Source organism: Sparus aurata, chromosome 17 (assembly GCF_900880675.1).
Source record: "Sparus aurata chromosome 17, fSpaAur1.1, whole genome shotgun sequence".
In the NCBI taxonomy this organism is placed as follows: Eukaryota; Metazoa; Chordata; class Actinopteri; order Spariformes; family Sparidae; genus Sparus; species Sparus aurata.
Window position 1 is genome coordinate 31,599,173 of NC_044203.1, and position 23,610 is coordinate 31,622,782.

Below are 23,610 nucleotides of genomic sequence, written 5' to 3' on the forward strand. Positions count from 1 at the left end.
AGATACACTCAAAACCTCCACAAATAAACACAAAACCTTTACAAAAACACACAAAACTTCCACAGATACTCCCAAAAAAGACTAAATGTCTTCATATTGACACATAAAATAACCATAAATACACACAAACTCCACAAATATACACAAAACCTCCACAATGACACAAAAAACCTCCACAATGACACACAAAACCTCCACAATGACAGACAAAATCTCCACAAAAGCACACAAAACCTCCACAAATACACTCAAAATCTCCCAAGAAAGACAAAAAATCTTCATAATGTCACACAAAATAACCATAAATGCATACAAAAACTTCACAAAGTTCCATAAATATACACAAAACCTCCACAGATACACACAAAACCTCCACAATGACACAAAAAAGCTCCACAAAGAGACTCAAAATCTCCACAATGACACACAATTACTCTATAAACTTCCACAAATTCACTGAAAACTCCCCCCAAAACCTGCACACGTGAAACTACCACTGCTCTTCTTTCTCATCTTGCAGGTGATGGACGGTTGAAAGGACGAATCACCAAGAAGAGCCAAACAATGGAGACGAGCCGCCACAGGAGCCTGAAAGGAAAGTGTGAGTATCTTTCACCTGTAGTTTACGAGGGGGATCAAACATGGCACTGACGTAGCTTCTGTCCTCAGGCTGTGAGACTCCTGAACATCCTGAACAAAATAGACTGCTTTGTTTTCTGTCTGTCTGAGATGTAGCATTAAATGAGTAAAACTTATTTTCAAAGCCTGGTGTTGTCAAATGTTTTCTATCAGATCAGTAGGAAATGTTGTGCTGCTCAAACAGACTCATACTCTTGGCTGTATAGACTTCAAACACAAGAGCGCCACTGACAATCTGAAGCTGCCGTGCTCAATTCCAGTCTAAATGTCTGGAGGAGAACAAACAGTACCAATTTTCTTAACTCGCTGTCGTTCCTCCATCGTTCCCAATCTATGTCAATTCATTCAGAATCTCCTGTCACTCACAATGTTACATTTTGGCAAAAAAAGTTTTGGTGTTTTTAATACGAGCAGGAGGTACTTTCTTTGGAAATTAAGCAAACTCACATTCTTTCATTCATCAAGGCAGAAACTCCTGTCAAAAATTAATCTTCCCCATCTTTGTTTTTAGTAAGTATTTTGTAGTTAATGAGTACGACTGAGGGTCAGTCTAATGTCCATGGCTGTCTGCCATTTTGTCCCACTCTCTTTCAAAGACAGACCAGAAGTGTCAAGTACAATAGTAATCAAGCATTTAACTAATTGTTCAATAAATATAGGCATTTATAAAATAAAGCATAGTCTAAAATAGATTAAATTACAAAGTTTTCAATAATATTATATTAAATGTATCATTACTTGATGTTTTTATGTGTAATAAAATAAGGAATTATAAATTAAAATATGAATCCATTGATAAATAGTTCAAATTAAAAAGGGATTTACAGTTGTCATTGTGGAAAAAAACACAACTGTTCACTGTGGCTTTCAAATAAGTACATTCATTTAATGCATTTATTATTTTTATCTGTAGCTAATTATATTTTCTGTCTTTCAGATGCTGTTTTAATGTATTAATGTTTTAGTTTCGATTATTTTCTATGTCTCTGAATAAAAATGGAATTCAACGTGATTCAAAGTGCTTGAAGAAAACAGTGGGTGTTAAATAACAAACTAAAACAGTGTTAGAGGCTAACTCCACACGAATGAATGTGATTTTTACACTTTCTGATGATGACGTCTCAGGACTGACAGGTGATGAAGGTGTGGCAGTTACAGCTCCCCGTCACAAGATGGCGCCGGTGGGCCGCCATCTTTGAATGTAGTCGAGGTTGACAACCAGGCGGATCATATTACAACTGTACTGTGTCACATGCAACATACATTATCGTATCTCCCAAAGTTTAAGAAAGCTGGACTCGGTAGATAAATAATCTACTTCCTTAAAGCAAAATGTTTTATTCCTCGCTTGTCTTCGTCCGCCATTGCGGCAGACACCGGGACAGAACGGGGACTTTCCGTCGTTAGACATTATAAATATGTACTTTCGGTTTCACTTTATCAGTCGAAGAAGCTGAGTCAACGTCTGCACTTGCAGCCGGTTCTGGCTCGTTAAATAGACGAGGTTTATTAGTTTTCCAGAGCTAATATCGTGGTCGATTTACAGTCTCAGACGTTTATCGATCAGCGGCCACATCTGAAGAGGGCTCGTCGACAGTAACGTTACACGTAAGTTTGATTTGTTAGCGTTAACGTTAGCTAAACTGTGCTAGCTTACTGTATTTACTGTAGCATGCATTTTGACCCAAACGCTAATAGTTATGTTGTATTTCAGTTCTGCTCATTTGTTTTCGTGCTGCTGTGGCTCGGTTTTTTTTTTTTTTTATCTTGAATTACAGCCAGACTGTTTCAAAGAAATCAGGCGTGTGGATGAAAACGAAAGTAATTCAAAACTGAAAGTAAACACTGTAACCTTTTTAAATGAAGGGCATCTAAGGTAACAGTCAATTATGGACCTGGTTTATATGGTTATAAAAAGAATAAATAGGCTGGATTTTAAGCTGTGTATTCTACATGTGTTAGCCACAGGTGATATCCGTGTTTTCCAGATGTGGATTGTAAAAAAAGTATATTTACTTGAATACTTTACATTACATTTACGTGACATTTCTCTGACAGTTACAGCAACTACTTCCTTATTAGTTTATAACGTCCCTGTCCAGTATCCATTGTTTTTCTGAGCTCATTAAAAGTTGAGAAAGAATCCAAAAACACCACAAAAAACACTGACCGGGACCATTTATCTGCACAAGCACTTTCACTTTTGTTACTTGAAATATTTACAGATAATACTTAAATACTTAAGTATAGCTTTGAGTGCATGACTTCTTTTAAAGGCTTCTGTTAGTTCCACTGGTTACAAACTGATTGCATTTGTTGACTTGAATACTCAGCAGTGTTGTAAAAAGTTTATAACTAAGTAAAGGTAAAGATATAAATTCAGTATATACATTACACTACTCAAAATGAGTTAGGTACATTGGCATATTGGTATATGCATGTCCATGGATATGTGATAAAACAAAATGTGTCGCATTATTTTAGAAATATTTAGATCACAGAATAGAACACAGAGTAAACAATCAAGTGAAAGACAAAGATATCCCAGTATCCCTAACTATATAATGTGTATATGGATATAAATACGTTCTTTTCTGGCAACCAGTGTACTTGGTTATCAAAAGTACAAGTAAAAGTAAAATAATAAATATATCTTCATTCGCCCGATTTGTGCAATTGGGCCAATTATCTGGTATTCAGCATTTTTCTGATTGCCATAGTCAATGTTTTTTTTTTTAAAGAATATAATTAGACCACTACCAACTAGTTACAAAAGTTTCCAAATAAATGTAGTGCAGTAAAAAAAAATATTTGCCTCCAACTGTAGTGGTGTGGAAGTATAAAGTAGCAGAGAACGTAAATACTCATGTAAAGTACCTCAAACTTGTACTCACATACAGTACTTAGTTACATTCTATCCCTGATACTCAGCCACTGACCCTCGCTGTCACTTACATTTGCAGGCCCTGTGCATTATGCAGAAAATGAGCTACTTTGCCCCGCTGCTTTTCATGTGCCTGGATGTGTGTGTGGTGCACACCATCCGCCTGGCCCAGCTCTCGCCCCTCCTCCTCTCCAGTCCGTTCATCACCCTGTGGGGAGGAGCGCTGACCAGGGCGTGCGTCCTGCTCCTCCTCACCTTCACCTACCCCGGGAGCCTGCCGTGGATGAGCAGCTTCGAGGGGCTGCAGCGCTTAGGGGTCCTTTGCTTCCACTTCCCGGTGTACATCACTCTTCTCTGGGCACTCGGGCAGTCCACCCTGGAGGAACTGTGGGGATGGCACTCCTGGGAAAGGGTGGGTAGCTGTGTTCTGCTGCTGAACTGAGATGGACCCTGCAACTGTTTGATTACTGATTTTCATTCTTACTTTATTTCAGGCTTAAGTTAAAATAATGACACATGCCCATCAAGTTTTCTATTTCTTGAAAACCAAAGTATATGTTTAGTTGTGGCATTGAATATAGAATCCAGTCGTTGCACCTGTCACAGCAGGATTGAAATATTTGTTAAAGTTGTGAAACAGGAACAAGACTGAAACCAAAACCAACCAGTCTGAAGAGAAGGAGAAATTCCCCATTTTTTCCCCCAAATGTTGTTTTTACTTTCACCCTAATGCTTGGCGGAATCACCTGAAGCAATTTACTGATTTACTTCATGTAATATTCTTCTTTATCTATGCATTAAAACCTGTCTTGTGTTTTACAGGTGTTACAGGGTTATGTTGTGGCAGGTGTGGCCTGGCTCTACTGGAGCCGATATGTGTCGTCTCTTTTACTCTCCTGGGGTGGATACATCTCATCTCTGCTGATGAGGGCGCCGGCTGAGAAGCCTAAAGAGGACACCGGGGCCTCGCTGAAGAGACTGATGGAATACATGCTGCCCTATCTCGGACGCTTTGTTGCTGTGCTGTTTCTTGTGGTCGTTTCTTCTTATGGTAAGTGCGACAACAGCTCCTTTAGGCATGGAAAGTCTAGAAGGCAAATAAGAATATGCAAAAGACTTCATGGTCACATTCAGTCATATGCCATTAAAATGCCAGTTATGTCTCCAGTCCACTGACTCTGCTGATTCTTTAGGTCTGATTAATGGATTAACAAAACAGTTGGTAATACATTTTGCTGTCACCTGTCCTCAGGTGAGATGGCTATTCCTCAGTACACTGGACGTGTGGCGGACTGGATCATGAATGAAGAAGCACCCGATGCATTCACAGAGGCCATCAAATTCATGACACTAATGACTGTTGCCAGGTAATGTAAGCTTCGAAACAAAGTGGTTAAAGCATGATGGAGTTTAAAAAAAATCTAAACTCAAACTGTTTCTCATCCGTCTTTTTTTTTTAAAATCAGAATATTTGTCAGGTCATAATTTACCTCAAAAGCAAATATGTGATCTATCTGGAAACAGAAGGTCATACAAGTGTTTCTGATACTTGAGTTTTATCTGCTTTTTATAAAAAATATTCCTCACATGGAATTACAATTTCTGAAAATAATGAGATGTAGAAAAAGGAATTGAGTTAAAACAAATTCTATATTTTTCAAATTTGTGCACAAACCAAACAGTTCGATTTCCTTATAACTTCCTTACAGGACCTCAGTGCAACCAAGAAGATGTATCCATCTTGTTACTCATTTATGAAGCTCTACCTCTGAAGCTCCCAAATTACCTCTCATATCTCATTTAAATCTAGTAACTACTGTATATGACAGTACCTCAAACTAGAGTCTAACATTCCCCTCTGAGATTTATTATCTGATGCTTTTATATTTTCTGAATTGATTCCGTGTTTATTGTGAAGTTGTATTCTGTAGTATTGTTTCTGGCGGAGGTGACAGTCTGTTGTATTGCTATTTATGGTACTTTACACTGCACTGCGTCTCTTTTGTGTTTCAGTGCTGTGCTTGAGTTTGTATGCGACCTCATGTACAACGTCACCATGAGCCGCATTCACACCTCAGTGCAGGGAATCGTCTTCCAGGCTGTCCTGAAACAGGAGATTGCTTTCTTTGACGCCAATTCGACAGGTAACAACTTACCCGACAGGAAGTAATCTTTATAAGAGAGAGTACTTTTAATCTAAGAGAGTATTTTTCTTCATACTTATGGTACATGCAGGGTTCGTACGGGTGCTTGAAATCCTTGAAAGTGCTTGAATTTCAATGTTGTGTTTTCACGGTCTGAAAAGTGCTTGGATTTTAGTTTAAGTGCTTGTAAGTGCTTGACATTATAACTCTGTGTCTTTCACAAAATTGGGATCAGACTGGATAATTAATTTCTGAAGTTTTTGCTATTATAAAATATAATTTTAGATGTTTACAGCATGATACAATGTACATAACTGTGATAAAAAGTTAAGAAAAAAATCACAAGTATATATATTCCCTTAGATACGTATTTCACCCCAGCAATAAGGTGCTGGAAAATCTTAAAAATGACCCTTAAAAGTGCTTGAAAAGTGCTTGAATTTGACCTTGAAAAAAGTGTACGAACCCTGTACATGGTTGTATTTGTATTGAGGCCTAGCTCAGTTACTTTATTGTTGTCAGTGTCCTAATAAATACGTTCTCGAGACTAAAGGACAACTCTTCTCTCAGGTGAACTGGTGTCCCGCATTACCACTGATACCAACGATATGAGCGAGGCACTGAGTGAGAAACTGAGTCTTGTCATGTGGTACACGGCACGTTTTGGCTTCCTCCTGTTCTTCATGGTGAGCCAGTCGTGGAAGATGACTCTGCTCACTTGCATGGGGCTGCCCATCATCTGGGTCATACCTGAGCTGACTGGACACTTCCACCAGGTACAGAGGGGTTCTCTAAATCTTGCATGTTCTTCAAAGCTGTTCTAATCATATATTTTTAGATGAATGATGCATTAGAAAGAGTTTTTATAGTTTGAAAGGTGTTTCTTGATGTGGTGAGCCCACTTCCACTCAGCTCTGTGGAGAGTTTTAGCAACTTTAAACTGTTTTGGGTTTTATGGCCCACAGCTTCATGCTTTTTTTTTCATCTGTGTTTCAGACCATGGCAAAAAAAGTTCGGGATTCACTGGCGAAAGCCAACCAGGTGGCCACAGATACCTTCTCCTCCATGAAGACAGTGAGGAGTTTTGCCAATGAGGACGGTGAGACGGAGAGGTACAGGCGGCAACTGGACGATACTTACGCCCTCAATAAAAAGGAAGCTGCAGCCTATGCAGCCTCTACCTGGGCTAACAGCGTGAGTTGAACACCTCTTTAAAAGTGTGCAATAATTTCTTAGCAGTCTGTGAGCATGATGTGTTTATCAATCTACCATTTCAGTTTTCTATTGGCAACAGTTGTTCCTCAAAATTGAGCACCTTAGGAGAACCGAACCTGAATTTTCAAGGAAAAAAAAATGTCAGTATTCCTTAAAACAGGTCCTTAAAAGTGTCTTATATGTTCTTCCAGATGGCCACGTTGGCCTTGAAGGTGTGTATTCTGTACTATGGAGGGACTCTTGTGACCAGGGGAGGCGTTAGCAGTGGAGACCTGGTGTCATTTGTCCTCTATGAGCTACAGTTTGCCTCTGCTGTTGAGGTGAGTCACAGGCAAAGATAAAGGGAATATGTTACAATGAAATAATTATGTTCTCGCACACGTTTATAATGCAGAAGTAGAAATAGCTGATTAAATGCCTCATCCTACCACTTCTCTTCCAGGCTGTCATGCATTATTACCCGGAGGTGAAGAAGGCGATTGGTGCATCTGAGAAGATCTTTGAGTATCTGGATCGCAAACCTAAAGTACCTCCAGCGGGCAATTTGACCCCTCGAGATCTTGAGGGACACATTCAATTCAAAAAAGTTACATTTTCCTATTCTGGAAGGACGGACGAAGACACTCTTGTTCTCAAGGTATGCACCTTAAACTTCTTTGTATTTGTTTGATGTAGAAATTTAAATGAATCTTTTCAATTCACCCTGCTTTTTTGTTCTACTAGGATGTGTCTATAGACATAAAGCCAGGCAAAGTCACTGCCATCGTGGGGCTCAACAGATCAGGGAAGTCCACTTGTGTCAAGCTGCTGGAGAGATTTTACCAGCCGCAAGCCGGTGAGATCCTGCTGGATGGGAAACCACTGCAAAGCTACAAGGATGAGTACCTACATGAAAAGGTGTTTTGTCACGACACACTCTATTTTGAATCCTTAAAGCATTTAGCTAACATTGTCACCTAATTTGATTTGCTGTGAATGCAATTATAGGAAGCCTAGAGGTGCCCTGATGAGTTTGTCTTCCTACTTAACTATGTATAAAAAAATAAAAAAAATGACAGTAAGACTGTAAGGAGCTTTTAAGCCTTTCAGGACCTCTCATTTGGGATGTTGAGGGTGTCTGTGTATGGGGGAGATAGTGACACCCTAAGGGGATTATCAAGTCATTATACCACAAAAATTGACTTGAATTCAAAATGGCAAATACTAAATGAATTCTGCAGCTGAGACCATAAAATGAAAATAAAATGAAATTAGCCCTGAGCTGCTCAGTGATGACGATATAAGAAAGGTGAATCACAGTTCATTGAAAGTTTCCTCCCGTAATGTTCCAAGTATGTCTTTAATATCACTCCTTCCGTTCTGTTTGATCTTTCCTCTAACACTTTGGATTATTACAGAGACACTTGGTTGCACTTGCTGCCTAGTTTCACTCTGCTGTTGCCCTCCTTGTAAACCATTCTCACTGACGTTTCCCCCCTTCATCCTGTTTGTTTATAGATTGCTGTGGTGAGCCAAGACTGTGTACTGTTTGCTCGCTCTGTGCGGGAGAACATCAAGTATGGCTGCGAGGACGCCTCTGATGAGGAGATGTACAAGGCTGCCAAGCTGGCTAGTGCCCACGACTTCATCATGGAACTGTCAAATGGATACGACACAGGTTCGACCCACAGACTCAGCTTCTTTTTTAGAGTGAATCCTAAGGTTTGGTTCTTCTCAGGGGGTTTTGTCACTTATTATTTTTCATTTACATTTACATTTTTAGATGCTGAATGTGCAATAGCTAGGAAGATCACCGTTTCATCATGAAAACTGAATTGATTTTATAATTTGGAATTTTTCTTACATACTAGTGACGTGTGGATCGGCTCTGGCATCAACCAAATCTGCATAATATGTGAATTTTAATCCACCTGCCACTCACAATATTTTGTGAGTCATGTTCAATATCACAAGGCCAAATTGACTGGGCATAAAATGTCAGATTTTTCATAAAAGATAGATCTATAATTTTGAATTTTGTGTCCATGTGTGCAGTAATGTCCCTGCCACAAATATTTTGAGACTTTAAGCAGCGAAACCAAAAAATAGTTGACAAATTACATTTAAATAATTGACAGGACAAAAGATATTTTCCATAGAAAACAGAATTAACCTTTTGCTTTTAAAACTATTTTTTAAATGGCTCTGATTGAGCTCATTATTTATAAGGAGGCTAAATAATGAATGAAGTTTTACTGTTGTGCTTGTGCATAACCGCACACAGCGTCTGTCTTAATGGTGAGATCGCTCATCGTTTCTGCTGTGGCGGCATTGTTGCAAGTATTTCACAAACTCAACTCATTAATGATGTATTACTTCACCCAACCACATTCCAAACGCCCATTAATCAAAATGCTCATTTACTTTTGGCCTGGACACCAAATATAACTGCAATCCACACATTATTATTACATAGTGCTGGGGGAATTGAAATACAATTCATATTGTCGCGACAGGTTTGTCTTCATGTTGTCATGCGTAACCTTTACTTAACTTTGTGATCCCTGCATAAACTCTGCGGAAGGTTATGAAAGGCTTATGAATTTAATTAAGAGCTCTTGTGTAACAGGACTCTGGCCCTGTGGTCCTGCCAAATGCAAAATACACTTCATCGTCTAAAGATGTACACAAACACAATAACTGTATGTCTGTTGAACAGATGCTGGTGAGAAGGGAGGACAGGTGTCTGGAGGCCAGAAGCAGCGCATTGCCATTGCCAGAGCGTTAATCAGACATCCCAAAATCCTGATACTGGACAACGCCACCAGTGACTTGGACTCAGAGAACGCATACCAGGTTGGACATTCTAGAGTTGTGTAATTTTGCCTATTATTACTCATGTTTTCCGCATCTAACACCAGGCCACGATTGTTCTCAACAGGTGCACCAAGCTCTGTTGAACCAAACCAACAACTGCTCCGTGCTGTTGATTTCCAACAACGTAAGTGTTGTAGAGAAGGCCAATCGTATATTTGTCCTCCACGAAGGGATGGTAAAGGAGGAGGGCAGCCATGATGTGCTGCTGGAGAAAGGCGGCCTCTATGCTGAACTGGTCAGAAAGCAGAACATGGGCTTCCACCGCCAACAAGAGGAGAAGAATGACACACACTGATGCGTGCGGGCGGAGGTTGTCTTCAGGCCTGAGAAGCAGTCAAAGTTACTGATTAAATGTCCTGACTTAAAAGGGTCAAAACTCCAGCAACACTATGAATAACAACTTCATTGTGAGACCACACTCCATAACACCAAAGTGTTGCTGGAGTTTATGGCCATTAAGAATATTTTTCTTCTCCATACACATTGGAAATAGGCAAAATGTACTTGAAATCTCTACTCCAGAAAATGTTATCATAGATAATACATTTTCTGCAACATGACCAGATTTAACATATCACATATTAAGGTTCCTCATTGCATTGATGCAAATCATCACCAAAAATCAAGTCCCGCTAATTGATTTGCAACATCGATCACAACACAGATTCTAATTTTCATCATCCAGTGGTAGTTATTATCCAGCGAGGCAGCTGGATTTGCGAGATCTCCTGATCTCATAAATATATCTTGACAGACTTAAGTCACTGCGCTTGTGGTAGAACACGCAGTGGTGCAACCAATCAGCATCCTATGAGGAACTACTGGCAGCTACGGGTGAGGTTCACATTTGACGACCAGCGGGAGAGGTGACTGTTTGGAAACAACAATGGCGGTTCTTCAAGAGGTTTGCATAGCTGCTGCTAACGCATCAGTGAAATCAGAACTGGAGAGTGTTTTCCATTGAAAGAATATCAAGTTAACAGCACTGAATCTTCCGACTGTCTTTGGGACGAGTATCATTTACAAACTGGCTCCGCTGGTGGTAGCGTGTATAACAAACTGGCCCTTCTGGTTAGATATTTATAACCTTATCACCCAACCCTAGTTCCTACTGGGCAGCTGACATACGCCAGTGGGTGTGAATGAGAATCATCTTGAAGAGGTTTTATGATGTTCACACACACTATTGCTTCACACACTTTGCAAATGTAGATGTAGAAGAAATCACTCAGATAAGAATTTAGTGATTGTGAAATGCAATATTTAAAAATTAAAGTCACAAAATGTTTTGTTTGTATTTATTTTTCTTAATTGTCTGCATATTTGTTTTGTTTTTATTGAACTTTTCCCTGTATTGAGAATTCCTTACTATGTTTGAACCTGTTGGCTCTTTGTTTGTCAAGCTTTAAAAAATAAAACTTTTGAATTCTTTTCTTTTCTCTAAGTGCAAATTGTCGCAGGTGATTGGTTAAATGTTGTTTTTTGCCAGAGATGGGGATCTGTTATGTCACTTTGCACTTAAAGGAGCACCAATTTTACACGTTACACATTGTTCATCATGTATCACTAGTCAGCCAGTAAAAACAACCCTAAAATGTAGCTCTAGGGGGCAGATTTCCAAAGTTTTAGGAGATAGGGTTATGTCGTCTGGGGTTTAAGGCTTAATTTCTAACAGAAATCTATGAAGTGTGGTGTCTGATAGATGTAGACATTTACTGGAAGGCAGGGTGCCCATTTCCAAACTGAATCTTGTGAGTGCCCCCTGCTTTTATAAATCACAGCAGTGTCCCTTTCAAATTAGCTCCCAGGCTGAAAGACTACAGTTAGTTATGATCTGTCAAAGGGTCTTTCTCGTTAAGCCAACAGGAGCATTAGCCACTAACTTACAGGGGTTGAATAAATCCAAATCAAGCAATTTGGCTCTTAATAACTTTAAGGCAAGTCTTGTGGTGACAATCTCAAGAAGTTTCTGGGTTTAAAAAGACTCATTTATGTCCATCAGCGTACCACATTAAAACCTGTTCAGACAACTGATTTCCCACACATGTATTCCAGGCCAGAATACTTGTCAGTATTTCCATGTCCATAAAAATACCGACACTTACCACCTACATCATAATACGAAGATGTTTCATAAGGCAGAGAAGTCCTGCATTAGTAACGCACTGCAGATATGAAAATCACATAACACGCATAACAACAGTTCCCTGCAGACTCAAGGGCACTCGTCTGTAAAAATAGAAACGTTACTGTGAGTAGTTAGAGGTGAAAAAAATGTAGAAACTGAGGCATTTTGAACGCAGTGCGGAGCTGCTGCCATTGTGTTCAAACATGTCAGAGAACAAGATGTACCGACCATGAAGTGGTGGGCGGGACCATGTGGTTTGACGGACGTCTGCCCGCAGCCAATCAGAGCGCAGGATCGCCGCGAACATGACAGGAAATACGCGACACTGCCACGTGGTGGGTTTATATAGGGTCAAGCGGAAGCGTTTAGGCGCCATTTCACTGCGGAGCTGCTCAGTGGCGTTTCAGTGCAAGTGCAGCGTCAACAGCGGTGGAAAAATTGGATTGTAATAACACTCCGCCTTCAGCCCGATGGAAGCGGCCGTCAACCCGCCTCACGACAGGTAAAGTCCGCGGTAATCTCCATCGATGCCTGTTTATATAGAGGAGATTTAATCGTCCCTCCAGTGCAAACTGACGTTAACTGTCATTATATTGTGAGCATTAGCTGCGTTTTGTTGCAGTTAGCCTCCCCATAACAACGCTAGCTTGTCAGCGAACGGTTTCCTTAAGACACAGACGGGTTTAGCTAGCTGGTACAGTAGACCACCTCATCGTGACTTGCTTATAACGTTACTACACTGTAGGCACACTTGCAGACTCGCCCTTTTCTTTTAGCTTTTAGTTTCACTCGTGAGCTGGCACAAAGGAGGCGGACAGCTGCAGCCCCACCGGCAGCTCCCCGCCGGCTTTCTGTCAGTCGGGTCATTCATCGCCCAGGCACCCTGCTAGCGCTAATCTCGCAGTTTGTGTAACTATCGTGTGAGATAACTGGTTATAACGTACCGTGTCCAGTACGCTTCTAATGCGCAGCGGTTGCTTATAAAACATGCAGCAGCTTCAAATGAACCATTAGATTTGTCATGCATTGTTGCAGTCCAGTGACGCTAGCTAGCTCTCTGTTAGCTTCCGCCTCGCAGCTCCTGTGCCGCTGGACAAATGTCTGTAACGTATGCAGAGGTAAAACGACTGACAGGGACTGACTAACAGGTTAATAGTTGAATCTTTTCTGAGTTAGGGAAAGAGGTGGTGCTTTTTTTCTTTTATCCGACTGCAAAATTGCTGTCCGTCAATCGTTCCTGTCATTGTGAGGCAGTGTTTACAAACAGTGAGGGCGGGGCATCTTTACCACGCGATCACCAGCTGTTGGATTGTAGGTCCAAACTCTCACTGACCTTCCTTTGTTTTTGTTAATTGGTACAGATGGTTTGTGGGCTGTCGTAATGCTTTTCAGTACAAGCAGAATTTGATTGAATCCAGGACGAAACACCACATCCTCAACTGTCATACATTTTCGCTAGAAAGTAATAAAACAGTAACGTTGGATCATAGAGTAAATAAAGTGTAGGATTAACCCCCAACTATCATGGTTATTCTCATATGTTATGACATAATAGACTGTACTTTATACAAAGGTTGCATATTTTACTGGACATAATGCATTCATAAATCTGTAGAGGACTCTTTTCTCAAGCGTTGTAATTAATATAAACGTTTAAAATTGAAAACAAAATCTATTGTATAATTTTAACATTTTCAGATGTGTTTTTTGGCAGTGCTCTTTTTATATACCAAGTGTCATTTACACTGGGCACGCTGTGGACATGTCTGTTTGACACACCACTGGTTGAAAACGCTGTTTTTGTCCCCTCACATTTTAAACGCATATTTAGTTAATGTTTAGTTAAACTCGCTTTACACAAAGTAAATGCAACCAACAAATGAGGAGAAATTAGTTTGGATTTGTGTAAAAATCCATACATATATGAGTAAATAGATATACCATAGATATCCATAGTGAATATACCATAAGTATCCAATCTGGCCTCTTACTATCCCCACCATTTCACTGCCCGCATATAATGAAGTTCCTTTAAAAACATTTCTTTCCACCTGAACCCTTATTTCAGAACCACTTATCAAGCCAAGGTGATGTCCTTGAGGATGTAGATACATTAGTGAGGTAGGTGAACTGACATTTGTCCCTCATGATGGTTCTTTTTATGGTTCTATGTGTTACACTAAAAACCTACAATGTGTTTTAAGATTCTGAATAAGTAGGTTGTTGGACATACGTGTACCAGATAAAAAACCATGATAAAACCAACTCACAACGTTACAGTGATCAAGATATTGAGAGCATTTCAAGTAAAACATCTCAAGTCACATTTGTACTATTTCAGTTCATTTTCAAGATTTTGTAAAGTAGAATTTGACAGGAATTTTGCACTGTTATGTGTTCAGTGCACGGTTGCTTGTATTTTTCCCAACACTAATGCGGTTCAGCTCTTCTTTGTGTTGCTATGATTGGTTCTAACTGATGTAGAAAATCAGCTCACAGGCTTTGCCACAGTTAGTGTGTCAGTGGGGCAGCAGTGTGTCCTGAATTGTGGGGTGAGATTTAACCTCTTCTAAATCTGGTTCATGTGCTCTGCTTAGAGGGTGTGAAACAGGAATGATGGGGTTGAATGGGCGGCCGGCCTCATCTGACTACATGGAGAGAGAAACTTCTCAGGTCTATATATATTTACTGTAGGATGTGTGGTGTGTGTATTTGTGATGAGCCACAGTTGAGACTGAAGATGCCGGTGAATCGTAGCGCTTTCTGGGATCTGCAAATCCTCTCTTAAATGTGTTTATTCCTGTTGGTGAATGTTTCCTTTGCATTAACATTTTCTTAATAGAGACTTTACTAGCAGCTGTACTGCCCAGCATGAACCAACTCCAATTTTCAGACCACAGTACCTTCGTCAAGGGCATCGGCAGGAGTATTCATGACGTTCATCCTGTCTTAAATGGAGAGAAACCAGAGGTCACAGTTACCACACAGGAAAGAGCAGTGTTGAGATTTGAAATGAATATGTCCATGCTTTTTAGGCCCTATTTTTAAGCACATTTTAAATTTTAATTATCTTTTGTGTCAAAGTTTTGTTTATTAATGTTTTTATGACACTTTCTTTTTGACGAATATTGAATTTGACAGCACAAAGTGGTTTTTCGTCCCTTTCCCTGTTCAACATTATTATTCTGTTGAGGTTGAGCAGCATCATTTCAATGTACAAAAACAATTAATACGAGAAAAGTGACTGTGAACCAACTGTATAGAATCAGAGCCTCTTGTTGAGAAAAGTGAGCAGGTAGTGGTTTATTTTAGATATCATGACTCTAAGTCATTTGATTCAACTTCCAATTTCAGCCATGGACACAGTGCTGGTATTTTCGTACTATTATAAAAGCTATTTTGGATATTTAAGAGAAGCTAGATGTGACAACATGTCACATATAGATTTTAGGGTCTTCTCTACCCGCCTTTCTATATGCGAATGTTTGTTTATATAATTGGATAGGACCCATGCAATGGCGGTTCCCATGACTGCTCTAAAAGTAGCAGCGTATTGAGTCCTACTTCCCTAGATAACAGTTAGCTGACTGGCAGGGCAGAGCCATAGCTTCACTGTTCATTGGTTACATGAATGAAGCATGTATAGGCTCCACTTTTTGACATAGGCAGTTGTTTCATGAGTACATGCATTGGTGGGAATTGAGCGCAGATGGATGAATCAATGACTGCATCAATACGGGTGGCAAAGGTCATAGAGCAACACATGCAACTTAAAAGGGCAGTTTCCTTCACTAGAAGCTCTCTCTGTGATCTTGTGTGTCTTTGTATTCTCACACATTAACTGACCGTTCCCCTTTTTTCTGTTTTTTTTTAATCATATAGTTGATATCTTTTTTTATTGATACTTTCAGTCTCACCACATTTGTTCTTTGGCAGCAGTTCTGCCCCTACAGTTCTTTCTGCTCATCAGATAAAATTTTTTCCTTTTTAAAAATCTTTTCCCATCCTCTTTCTGTCTCCTACAGCTCTCTGGTCGGGTTGTCCAGTGGCGGGATGGACCAACACAGCAGCTCGGGCAAACGCATTCGCAAGCCCTCCTTGCTGTACGAGGACTTTGAGAGCCCATCTCTGCCGCACATGATGCCCCAGGGGCCCCCTGCCCCACCACAGCCCCCAGTGAAGGATCCCAACCGACCAGGCCGCATGACCAACCAGCTACAGTTTCTCCAGAGGACCCTGATGAAGTCTCTGTGGAGGCATAGCTTTGCCTGGCCTTTCTACGAGCCCGTGGATGCCTATAGGCTTAACCTACCGGTGAGCTTCAACATACAAGATTTTCACTTTCCACTTTCACTTTAATTTTGTTGTGTAATTCTGCAACTCATGGTGGTGGCTAGGCTCAGATGTCAAAAATAAAAACCCTTTGCTGGATGCTGCTTTTGTTAATTTGCACTGTTCAACATTCTCCACAATTTGTGGTTTCATGCTCTCTATCATGCTGTCTTTTTCAGGATTACCACAAAATTATCAAACAACCCATGGACATGGGGACCATCAAGAAACGTCTTGAGAACAGCTTCTACCGCAGTGCAAGTGAGTGCATACAGGACTTCAACACGATGTTCACCAACTGCTACATCTACAACAAGGTAGGTTAAAGGTAATAAACATCTCACTCCATCGTGTCTTTGTCCTTTTGTAATTCCTCTTTTACACTACCTCAGTAAGACAGCCTCACTCTGCTGATTACATCACATATCAGGTGGACCTTGCTCACAGTTTTTAGTTTTAACTGACCTCACAAAGTTTTTTATTTAGTTTGTATAGGAAGATTCAGGTGCAGATCCAGGAATTTTCTCATCATCAGGAGAGGCAATTTTAAACCTTTTCTTTATTTCCCATGAGAAGATGTTCATTTAACACTTTGTAAACAGATCCATGTTGGATATCCTTTTCTTTCTTGCGCAATAGAGTGAGTACTGACCTGCAGAGACTATACATGTGCTAAAGCAAAACTTGTGAGGCAAAAGAGAAAATGAAAATATCAAGTTGACAAGGGAACATATGACTATCACATTCAACAGTTGAGAAACATGGTGCTGCATCAGGAAAATGTATCATTGATCCATGACCATGTTACTATATTACCAATCTGACAGCTGTTTTGGAGAGATATGTTTTTTTATCCTTCCAACAACCACATCCTCCATTAGGCTTTGACAGGTTGTCTGAAGCATCTTGGCTGAGGATTTCTAATATGTAGAGATTCCCAAAAACATTAATTCTGCCCTCAAGGAGTCACGTAAAATATTATTTTCACCATGAGTTTCATCCATACATCACTATTTTTACTTTTGTTGCTCACTTCTGGTTTCTTTTTTAGTCTGCTAATGTGTTTCTAAATTGTTTTCTTGGCTAGCCGACAGACGACATTGTGCTGATGGCTCAGTCTTTAGAGAAGATCTTCCTCCAAAAGGTGGCCCAGATGCCCGAGGATGAAGTTGAGCTGCCTCCTCCAGCTCCTCGAAACAAAAACAGCAGGGGAAGAGGTCGAAAATCTTGTGAGTTTGAGACAAAGTTGATGAACAGTTGTTTTTGTTAGTTCACTAATAGAATCCTCGGACACTTTTTGTTATTACACAACTACAACTACACAATTTGGACATGTTGACAGTCTCGTATCTGCATGTTTCCTGTTGCATAATTGTATCGTATATAATAAAAATCTTGCTGAAAAGCCACTCTGCTCGATTGATAATAGGCTTCCCCAAGACTATTGAAACTTTTAACACCTTGTCATTCTGTACCGGAGTTCTGTCACTAAAGTTGAATATACTGTACCTCTCAGCATCGAGGGCTCAGCAGGTGCCAGCGGTGTCCCAGTCAGCTTACTCCCCATCTTCCTCGGATACCGGAGAGTCCATGCTGGCCAACTCCCCCCAGACTGTGCTGACCAAAAGCCTGCCTCCGGCCAATATCATGGGCCTGCCACCTACACAGCCTACAACCAAGGTACATACAAAAAACATAATTGTCTGCAAAAATATTAAAAGGTACATATTGTACAAGGCAGAACTGACATATTTGAATATTTGATTAAAAGAAAAATTGCAAAATATTTTGTACGATCAGAAAATAATCTTTAGAAGGAGGGATTGGAATTAAGCCTTAATATTCTGGTCATAGTGATTTCCAACATCTTTATTTCTAGAAAAAAGGTGTTAAACGTAAGGCAGACACCACCACCCCCTCTACCATGGGCCTATCTGTGGGAATGTCAGGACCAACGCACATGGTTGGCTTGGGGAAAGGAGGCCATGGAGGACACGGTGGCCATGGAAGCCATGGAAACCATGGAAACCATGGGAACCATGGAAACCATGGAGGCCACGGAGGCCATGGGGGTCATGGGGGCCACGGGGGCCAAGTCCATGACACCTCCATGCACTCCATCTCCTCCATGGGCGGCATGAGCTTGGAGACTCCACCTGGAATGGGGTTGGTCAGAAGCCCGGGAGGTCCCGTCCTGCTCCAGCCGATGATGGCGAACACTGGGCGCAGAGTGGGCAGCGGACGCCCCATTAAACCCCCCAAGAAGGACTTGCCTGATTCGGTTCAGCCACAGCCCTCAAGGAAGGGCAAACTGAGCCCTCAGCTGAGGTACTGCAGCGGGCTGCTGAAGGAAATGTTGTCAAAGAAACATGCTGCGTACGCCTGGCCTTTCTACACACCCGTGGACGCGGCTGCACTGGGACTCCATGACTATCATGACATCATCAAGTGTCCCATGGACCTGAGCACCATCAAGGTGACTTGTCAAGTCAATGAGTAATACTGATCACATAGTAAAATTTGATCAGCAGATGCATGTAAATATATGTATTTTTTGCCATTACCTTTTTATATTTGAGTACATCTATTGCCATAAAATAACTTTTGAGACTTTTGAAACTAATTTAGTCTCTTCCAAACTCTTCATCAGAGGAAGATGGACTGTCGTGAATACAGGGACGCTCAACAGTTTGCTAGTGACGTCAGGCTTATGTTCTCCAACTGCTACAAGTACAACCCACCCGACCACGATGTTGTGGGCATGGCACGGAAGCTGCAGGTGAGCCTGGCTGTCTACCTTTTGAATAATTAGACTGAAAGCAAAGTCCCTTCCCCCTTTCTCACTGTTTGATTTTGGCTTCTTTGTGGTACTCCAGGATGTGTTTGAGTTTCGTTTTGCCAAGATGCCGGATGAACCACACATGGATCACACAGCCATGTCGATGAGCGGCCATCCGACATCCTCATCCTCCTCTTCTTCCTCCTCCTCGTCCTCGTCCTCCTCCACCTCCGAGAGCGAACCCAGCAGCGAGAGCGAAGAGAGCGAAAGCAGCCCCAACTCGGACAGCGAGGAGGAGCGAGCACATCGCTTGGCTGAGTTGCAGGACCAGGTGTGCACACAAGTAAGACCAGTACTATTTATTTATCCAGGTGTCTTTTTTTTATTATTATGACATATTTCATGTGGGAACAAAACATTTTTTTCACAATGATGAATTTCTCATATTTTCCTTCCTAAACAGCTCCGAGCCATGCATGAGCAGCTGGCTGCCCTCTCCCAAGGCCCCATCGTCAAGCCCAAGAAGAAGAAAGAGAAAAAGGACAAAAAGGAAAAGAAGAAAAAGAAGAAGGTGGAGAAGCGAAGTCGGGTTGTTAGAAGCAGAGCTGGCTCTGAGGAATGGAAAATGCCCGGCAAGATACTGAAAACCAAGTCTGCCAGAGCAAGCACCCCCCAGCCTAAAAAAAGCCAGGGGAAGAAGAGTAACAAGAACAGCAAGTTAGTAGTGAATAATTATCTTACAGTTTAAAGCTTCTCAATACACAGTTAAATAAACGTAGTCTTGTATCTTTATTTATCTATATGTAGCAAATTGGTAATTATGGGCTTCTGTCCCGACTGTATCGCTTCCGCTTGATTCCGCAGGGCTGCAAAGAAGCCGTTCTACCCACCGGTGGCCCCTACCATGCTGCCACACTACGACTCCGAGGAAGAGGAGGAGATCGTGCCAATGTCGTACGATGAGAAGCGCCAGCTGAGCCTTGACATCAACAAGCTACCAGGAGAGAAGCTGGGTCGTGTGGTGCACATCATTCAGTCCAGGGAGCCTTCACTGAGGGACACTAACCCGGAGGAGATCGAGATTGACTTTGAGACTCTCAAGCCGTCGACACTGAAAGAGCTGGAGCGCTACGTCATGACCTGTCTGAGGAAGAAGCCCCGGAAGCCTTACGCTGATCAAGGTGAATGAAACGTCCACCAAGCAAATACCAGTATATGTTGGTTTAGTAACATCTGACTGCATTTACTTAACAAGTAACAATATAATCATAGTATTAAGCCAAATTGGCGTGTGATATAGTTTTCTCAGCCAGTTAAGTCAGACTCTCAGATGACACTATACCCACTCCTTTATTGATCTCTCCCCTCTGTGTGTGTGTCTCAATGACTGAAGGGCTGTATTAGAATATCCAGCAACACAGTGCATTTGATCAGTGACATGTCATATAAGTTTGAGTCGTGTCATAAAGCCACATTGATAATTGTACTAGCTACACATGTAAAAAGTCAATGAGAAATGTTATTAGCCAGGTTTTTTGGAATACCTTGGTGGACAGTCAAGTCTGCGACTCAGGGAGCCAAACTGCAGAATGAAGCTACAGCTCTTTTCGGTTCAGCTAAATGGAGCTAATATGAAGAGTGAGTATTTGGTCTTTGGGGTATCACGTGCCATCCCATTACTTTTGTGTGATTAGATTTGGACCATGCTACCTCAAGTAATTCCTGGTTGAAAGCCATGATGTTCCAAGACCACTCCACTCCAAAATACTAACTGCAGCTCACTTCAGTCCAAAGAAGATGCTTTTAGGCGGCAGTGGTGCAGGGGAAAAAAAAGAAAGAAAGAATAAACTTTTGTAGAAACATAAACCTGTTTCTAATAATGGAATTTTCTTATGTTTCCTTATAAGTGCTTGTTGACATGAGACGTTCGCTGTCAGGGTGAAACGGATACTATCGGGTAGGCCAATAAAAGACACATGCACAAACATTCAGAGGTCCGCCAAATTCCTCCAGTATTAGAGTGAATATCTATGAGTTGTGGACAAAATGAGACATCCGAGGACGGCATGCTGAGCTTAGGGAGACGGTCACCATCAACTTTTTTCACCATTCCTGACTATTTATATAACAAACAGCTAATCAAGTAATCACGAAATAACAGATTAATCGTCAATGAGAAATATCCGTCAGATGCAGCCGTAGAAAGTACTCTGCAGACTTGTTGCGGCCCCTCGGCTCTGCACTATTCGCTTCAATGCCTGATTTGGTCTCAATATGGCCTTGCACCGAACATGCAATGCATCGCCATGTGGACTCAGGGTCTGTAACATCTTTTGTCATCTTCTCGTGTACAGCAGGAAAGAAAGGCAGCGTTGGCAAGTCTAAAGAGGAGCTGACTCTGGAAAAGAGGAGGGAGCTGGAGAGGAGGCTGCAGGATGTCAGCGGGCAACTCAATTCCGTCAAGAAACCTGCGAAACCCAAAGGTGAGTTCATGTGCACCACAGGCACCTTTTTAATGTCTTGATTTTCAATTTCCTGTTTTTCTTTCATTAAGTATGTTAACAGTTTGTCCTTTTCTCCCGTCTCCATAAAACCATTTGTTCTCTCCACAGTGGAGAAGCCCAGCGCTGTAGAGACGAACACCCAGCCGACACGCCTCAGTGGCAGCAGTTCCAGCTCTGACTCATCATCCTCCTCCTCTTCTTCCTCGTCCTCAGACACCAGTGATTCAGACTCTGGTTGAGATCCTTAGCGCTGGCTAAGAGAGAAAGCACTAATAACTCAGGGACTTGGGCTGGCCCAGGACACAACACACCCTGAAAACAGAAGTGGGCTGAGATATTAGACACCATGGCGAAAAGAAAAAAACACTCCAAGTGGACTCGTAAAATGTTTTGAATGTGGGACTGAGGGATGTGAAACCTCTGTGGATAATCGTAGGAACCCAAACACTAAATGCCTTGGTTTCCCCTTCCTTTCCTTTTGTAAATACTTGTAAAAATGTATGTTTCTTTTATAAAGAAGAATTTTATGGTGATCCCCAAAGAGGGAAGCGGAGTAATTAGAAAAAAAAAAAGAAAGAAAAGAAGAATAATGTGGAAGATGGGCCTTACTCCAGATCTGCTTTGGCTGGCCTTACGCTGTGTCCTCTGGTGAGGGAATGGAAGAGTGTTTATTTATTTGTTTTCTTCACACACACCTTTCCTCAAACATTTCTGGAATTTGAACCAGCAACCCTTTGGTCACGAGCCTCGCTTTTCTAACATCTGGCCTTCTGTCATGCTTCATTTTAGATCAGCCCCCTAGACTCCGCCTTAATCAACCAGATTGTTAATAACAAAAAAATACGAAATTGAGCGCGGAGATTCCGTGTCGCGTTCACAGTTCTGCCATTTTCAGGTTAAAATGTAAACTTGGTTGCACTTTTATTTCTGGATCATTTCTGTTTTACATCCTGTAGTTCTTGTTTTTTGAAAACAAAAGTGGGTTTAAGCAGTAGTACAGTACCAGAAACACTTTAGAAAAGTTTGCATTTCAGTAACATACTCATTCAGTTTGTATTGATTTTTTTTTTTTTTTAAAGGCTGCACTTTTACTCCTAAAGGTCCATCGGCCATTTCAAGATGGACTAGTCTTATAAATATAACACTTATCAAAGTAATGTCTTCAGTAGTTTGAGGTCAGGTCTTACTGTTCAGCTTTGATATTGTTCTCAGCATCTCAACACGTGTGCATCTATTTCTCAATAGCTGAACACAGGCCGCTGAATGTTCTCCGGTTATAGTGCAGGTTTCTAACTTCCACATCGACCTACGTAACACGTGAAGTATTGCATTAGTTCCTTGAAGATATCTGTAGCACTTGAAAGCTCCGTGAAGGCTTCTTAAAGAAATCTTTTGGCTGCTCGGCACTTACCGGAACAGATTTGTTGATTGAATGCACCGAAGCTGAATAACACTACAAGTGAATAAAGATGGATCTTTATTTAGACATAAAGAGACAGTCCTCATAGTCCATGCATAGTTGAAGCTGTTGTTGAATGTTCAGTGAAAGAATATATGCTTGTGTATATACTTAAACTGTATTTGCTGTTGCACAAACTATTGTATTTCTGCTGTTTAGTCTTCTTTTCTCAGTTATATCTCGTTTACTTTCCTGTTTTTTACCTGCTGTTCTTTCTCATTCCACTTAAACTGTCTTTGTTGTTTCCTGAAGAGCGTTCACATGAGCATTGCTGCCTCCGGTCAACAAGCAGGTTGTTGCCTCTCAGAAACATACCTTTTCATTTGACAAGTGTGTTTATTAAAATATTCTCTTCTGTAGAAGGAGTTCGGAGTCTTGTGTGGCTGTCTGCGATCAGCGGGAATGTGTTATTAATGTATATTTAAAAACTTTGAGCACGGCGCTGAGCTCAGTCTGCTTTCAGTTTTGACACGTTTTTAATTATCCATTCACCGTTTAAATGATTTAGCGAGCACAAACGTGTCTCGCATGTCAAAATTTGCAGCTTTTTTGTTTTTATCAATAATTTCAATACTTTCTAGTTTTAACAAGCAAACCTTTCCCAAATAAGACGTGTTTTCCCCACTGTTTTGCCTATTTTTACCTAAGTTTTAATAGACTTAACAACTAA

At 41.0% G+C, this 23,610-nt stretch overlaps 2 protein-coding genes across 3 annotated transcripts; both read left to right on the top strand.

Annotated features, from left to right (window-relative positions):
• The first annotated feature begins 1,888 nt into the window (after positions 1 to 1,888).
• Positions 1,889 to 11,169, top strand: tap1 (transporter 1, ATP-binding cassette, sub-family B (MDR/TAP)). Its single transcript, XM_030392500.1, has 13 exons — positions 1,889 to 2,247; positions 3,603 to 3,935; positions 4,346 to 4,574; positions 4,776 to 4,890; positions 5,537 to 5,667; positions 6,238 to 6,443; positions 6,664 to 6,861; positions 7,074 to 7,202; positions 7,325 to 7,519; positions 7,606 to 7,779; positions 8,380 to 8,539; positions 9,581 to 9,717; positions 9,803 to 11,169. The coding sequence occupies exons 2-13, from the start codon at positions 3,615 to 3,617 to the stop codon at positions 10,031 to 10,033; spliced, it is 2,226 nt and encodes a 741-aa protein (XP_030248360.1). The 5' UTR covers positions 1,889 to 2,247; positions 3,603 to 3,614; the 3' UTR covers positions 10,034 to 11,169.
• A 1,060-nt stretch (positions 11,170 to 12,229) lies between these two features.
• On the top strand, positions 12,230 to 23,305 carry brd2b (bromodomain containing 2b). 2 transcript variants are annotated; one of them, XM_030393678.1, is made up of 12 exons: positions 12,230 to 12,368; positions 15,892 to 16,180; positions 16,378 to 16,515; positions 17,286 to 17,427; positions 17,715 to 17,878; positions 18,078 to 18,674; positions 18,849 to 18,977; positions 19,075 to 19,320; positions 19,441 to 19,694; positions 19,842 to 20,158; positions 21,332 to 21,460; positions 21,590 to 23,305. In XM_030393678.1, the coding sequence occupies exons 1-12, from the start codon at positions 12,337 to 12,339 to the stop codon at positions 21,718 to 21,720; spliced, it is 2,568 nt and encodes an 855-aa protein (XP_030249538.1). In that variant the 5' UTR covers positions 12,230 to 12,336; the 3' UTR covers positions 21,721 to 23,305. The 2 variants fall into 2 exon arrangements, with proteins under 2 accessions (XP_030249538.1, XP_030249539.1); XM_030393679.1 differs by having other exon boundaries at positions 19,075 to 19,308.
• The last annotated feature ends 305 nt before the right edge of the window (positions 23,306 to 23,610 follow it).

Bases quoted from the DNA above. Each gene is read 5' to 3' on its own strand.
- tap1 (XM_030392500.1), top strand. From the start codon at position 3,615: ATGCAGAAAATGAGCTACTTTGCCCCGCTGCTTTTCATGTGCCTGGAT. The intron at 4,575-4,775 runs GTAAGTGCGACA...ACCTGTCCTCAG, and splicing joins TGTGGTCGTTTCTTCTTATG to GTGAGATGGCTATTCCTCAG. The intron at 7,203-7,324 runs GTGAGTCACAGG...CTTCTCTTCCAG, and splicing joins AGTTTGCCTCTGCTGTTGAG to GCTGTCATGCATTATTACCC.
- brd2b (XM_030393678.1), top strand. From the start codon at position 12,337: ATGGAAGCGGCCGTCAACCCGCCTCACGACAG. The intron at 18,978-19,074 runs GTGAGCCTGGCT...GTGGTACTCCAG, and splicing joins GCATGGCACGGAAGCTGCAG to GATGTGTTTGAGTTTCGTTT. The intron at 19,695-19,841 runs GTTAGTAGTGAA...TTGATTCCGCAG, and splicing joins AAGAGTAACAAGAACAGCAA to GGCTGCAAAGAAGCCGTTCT.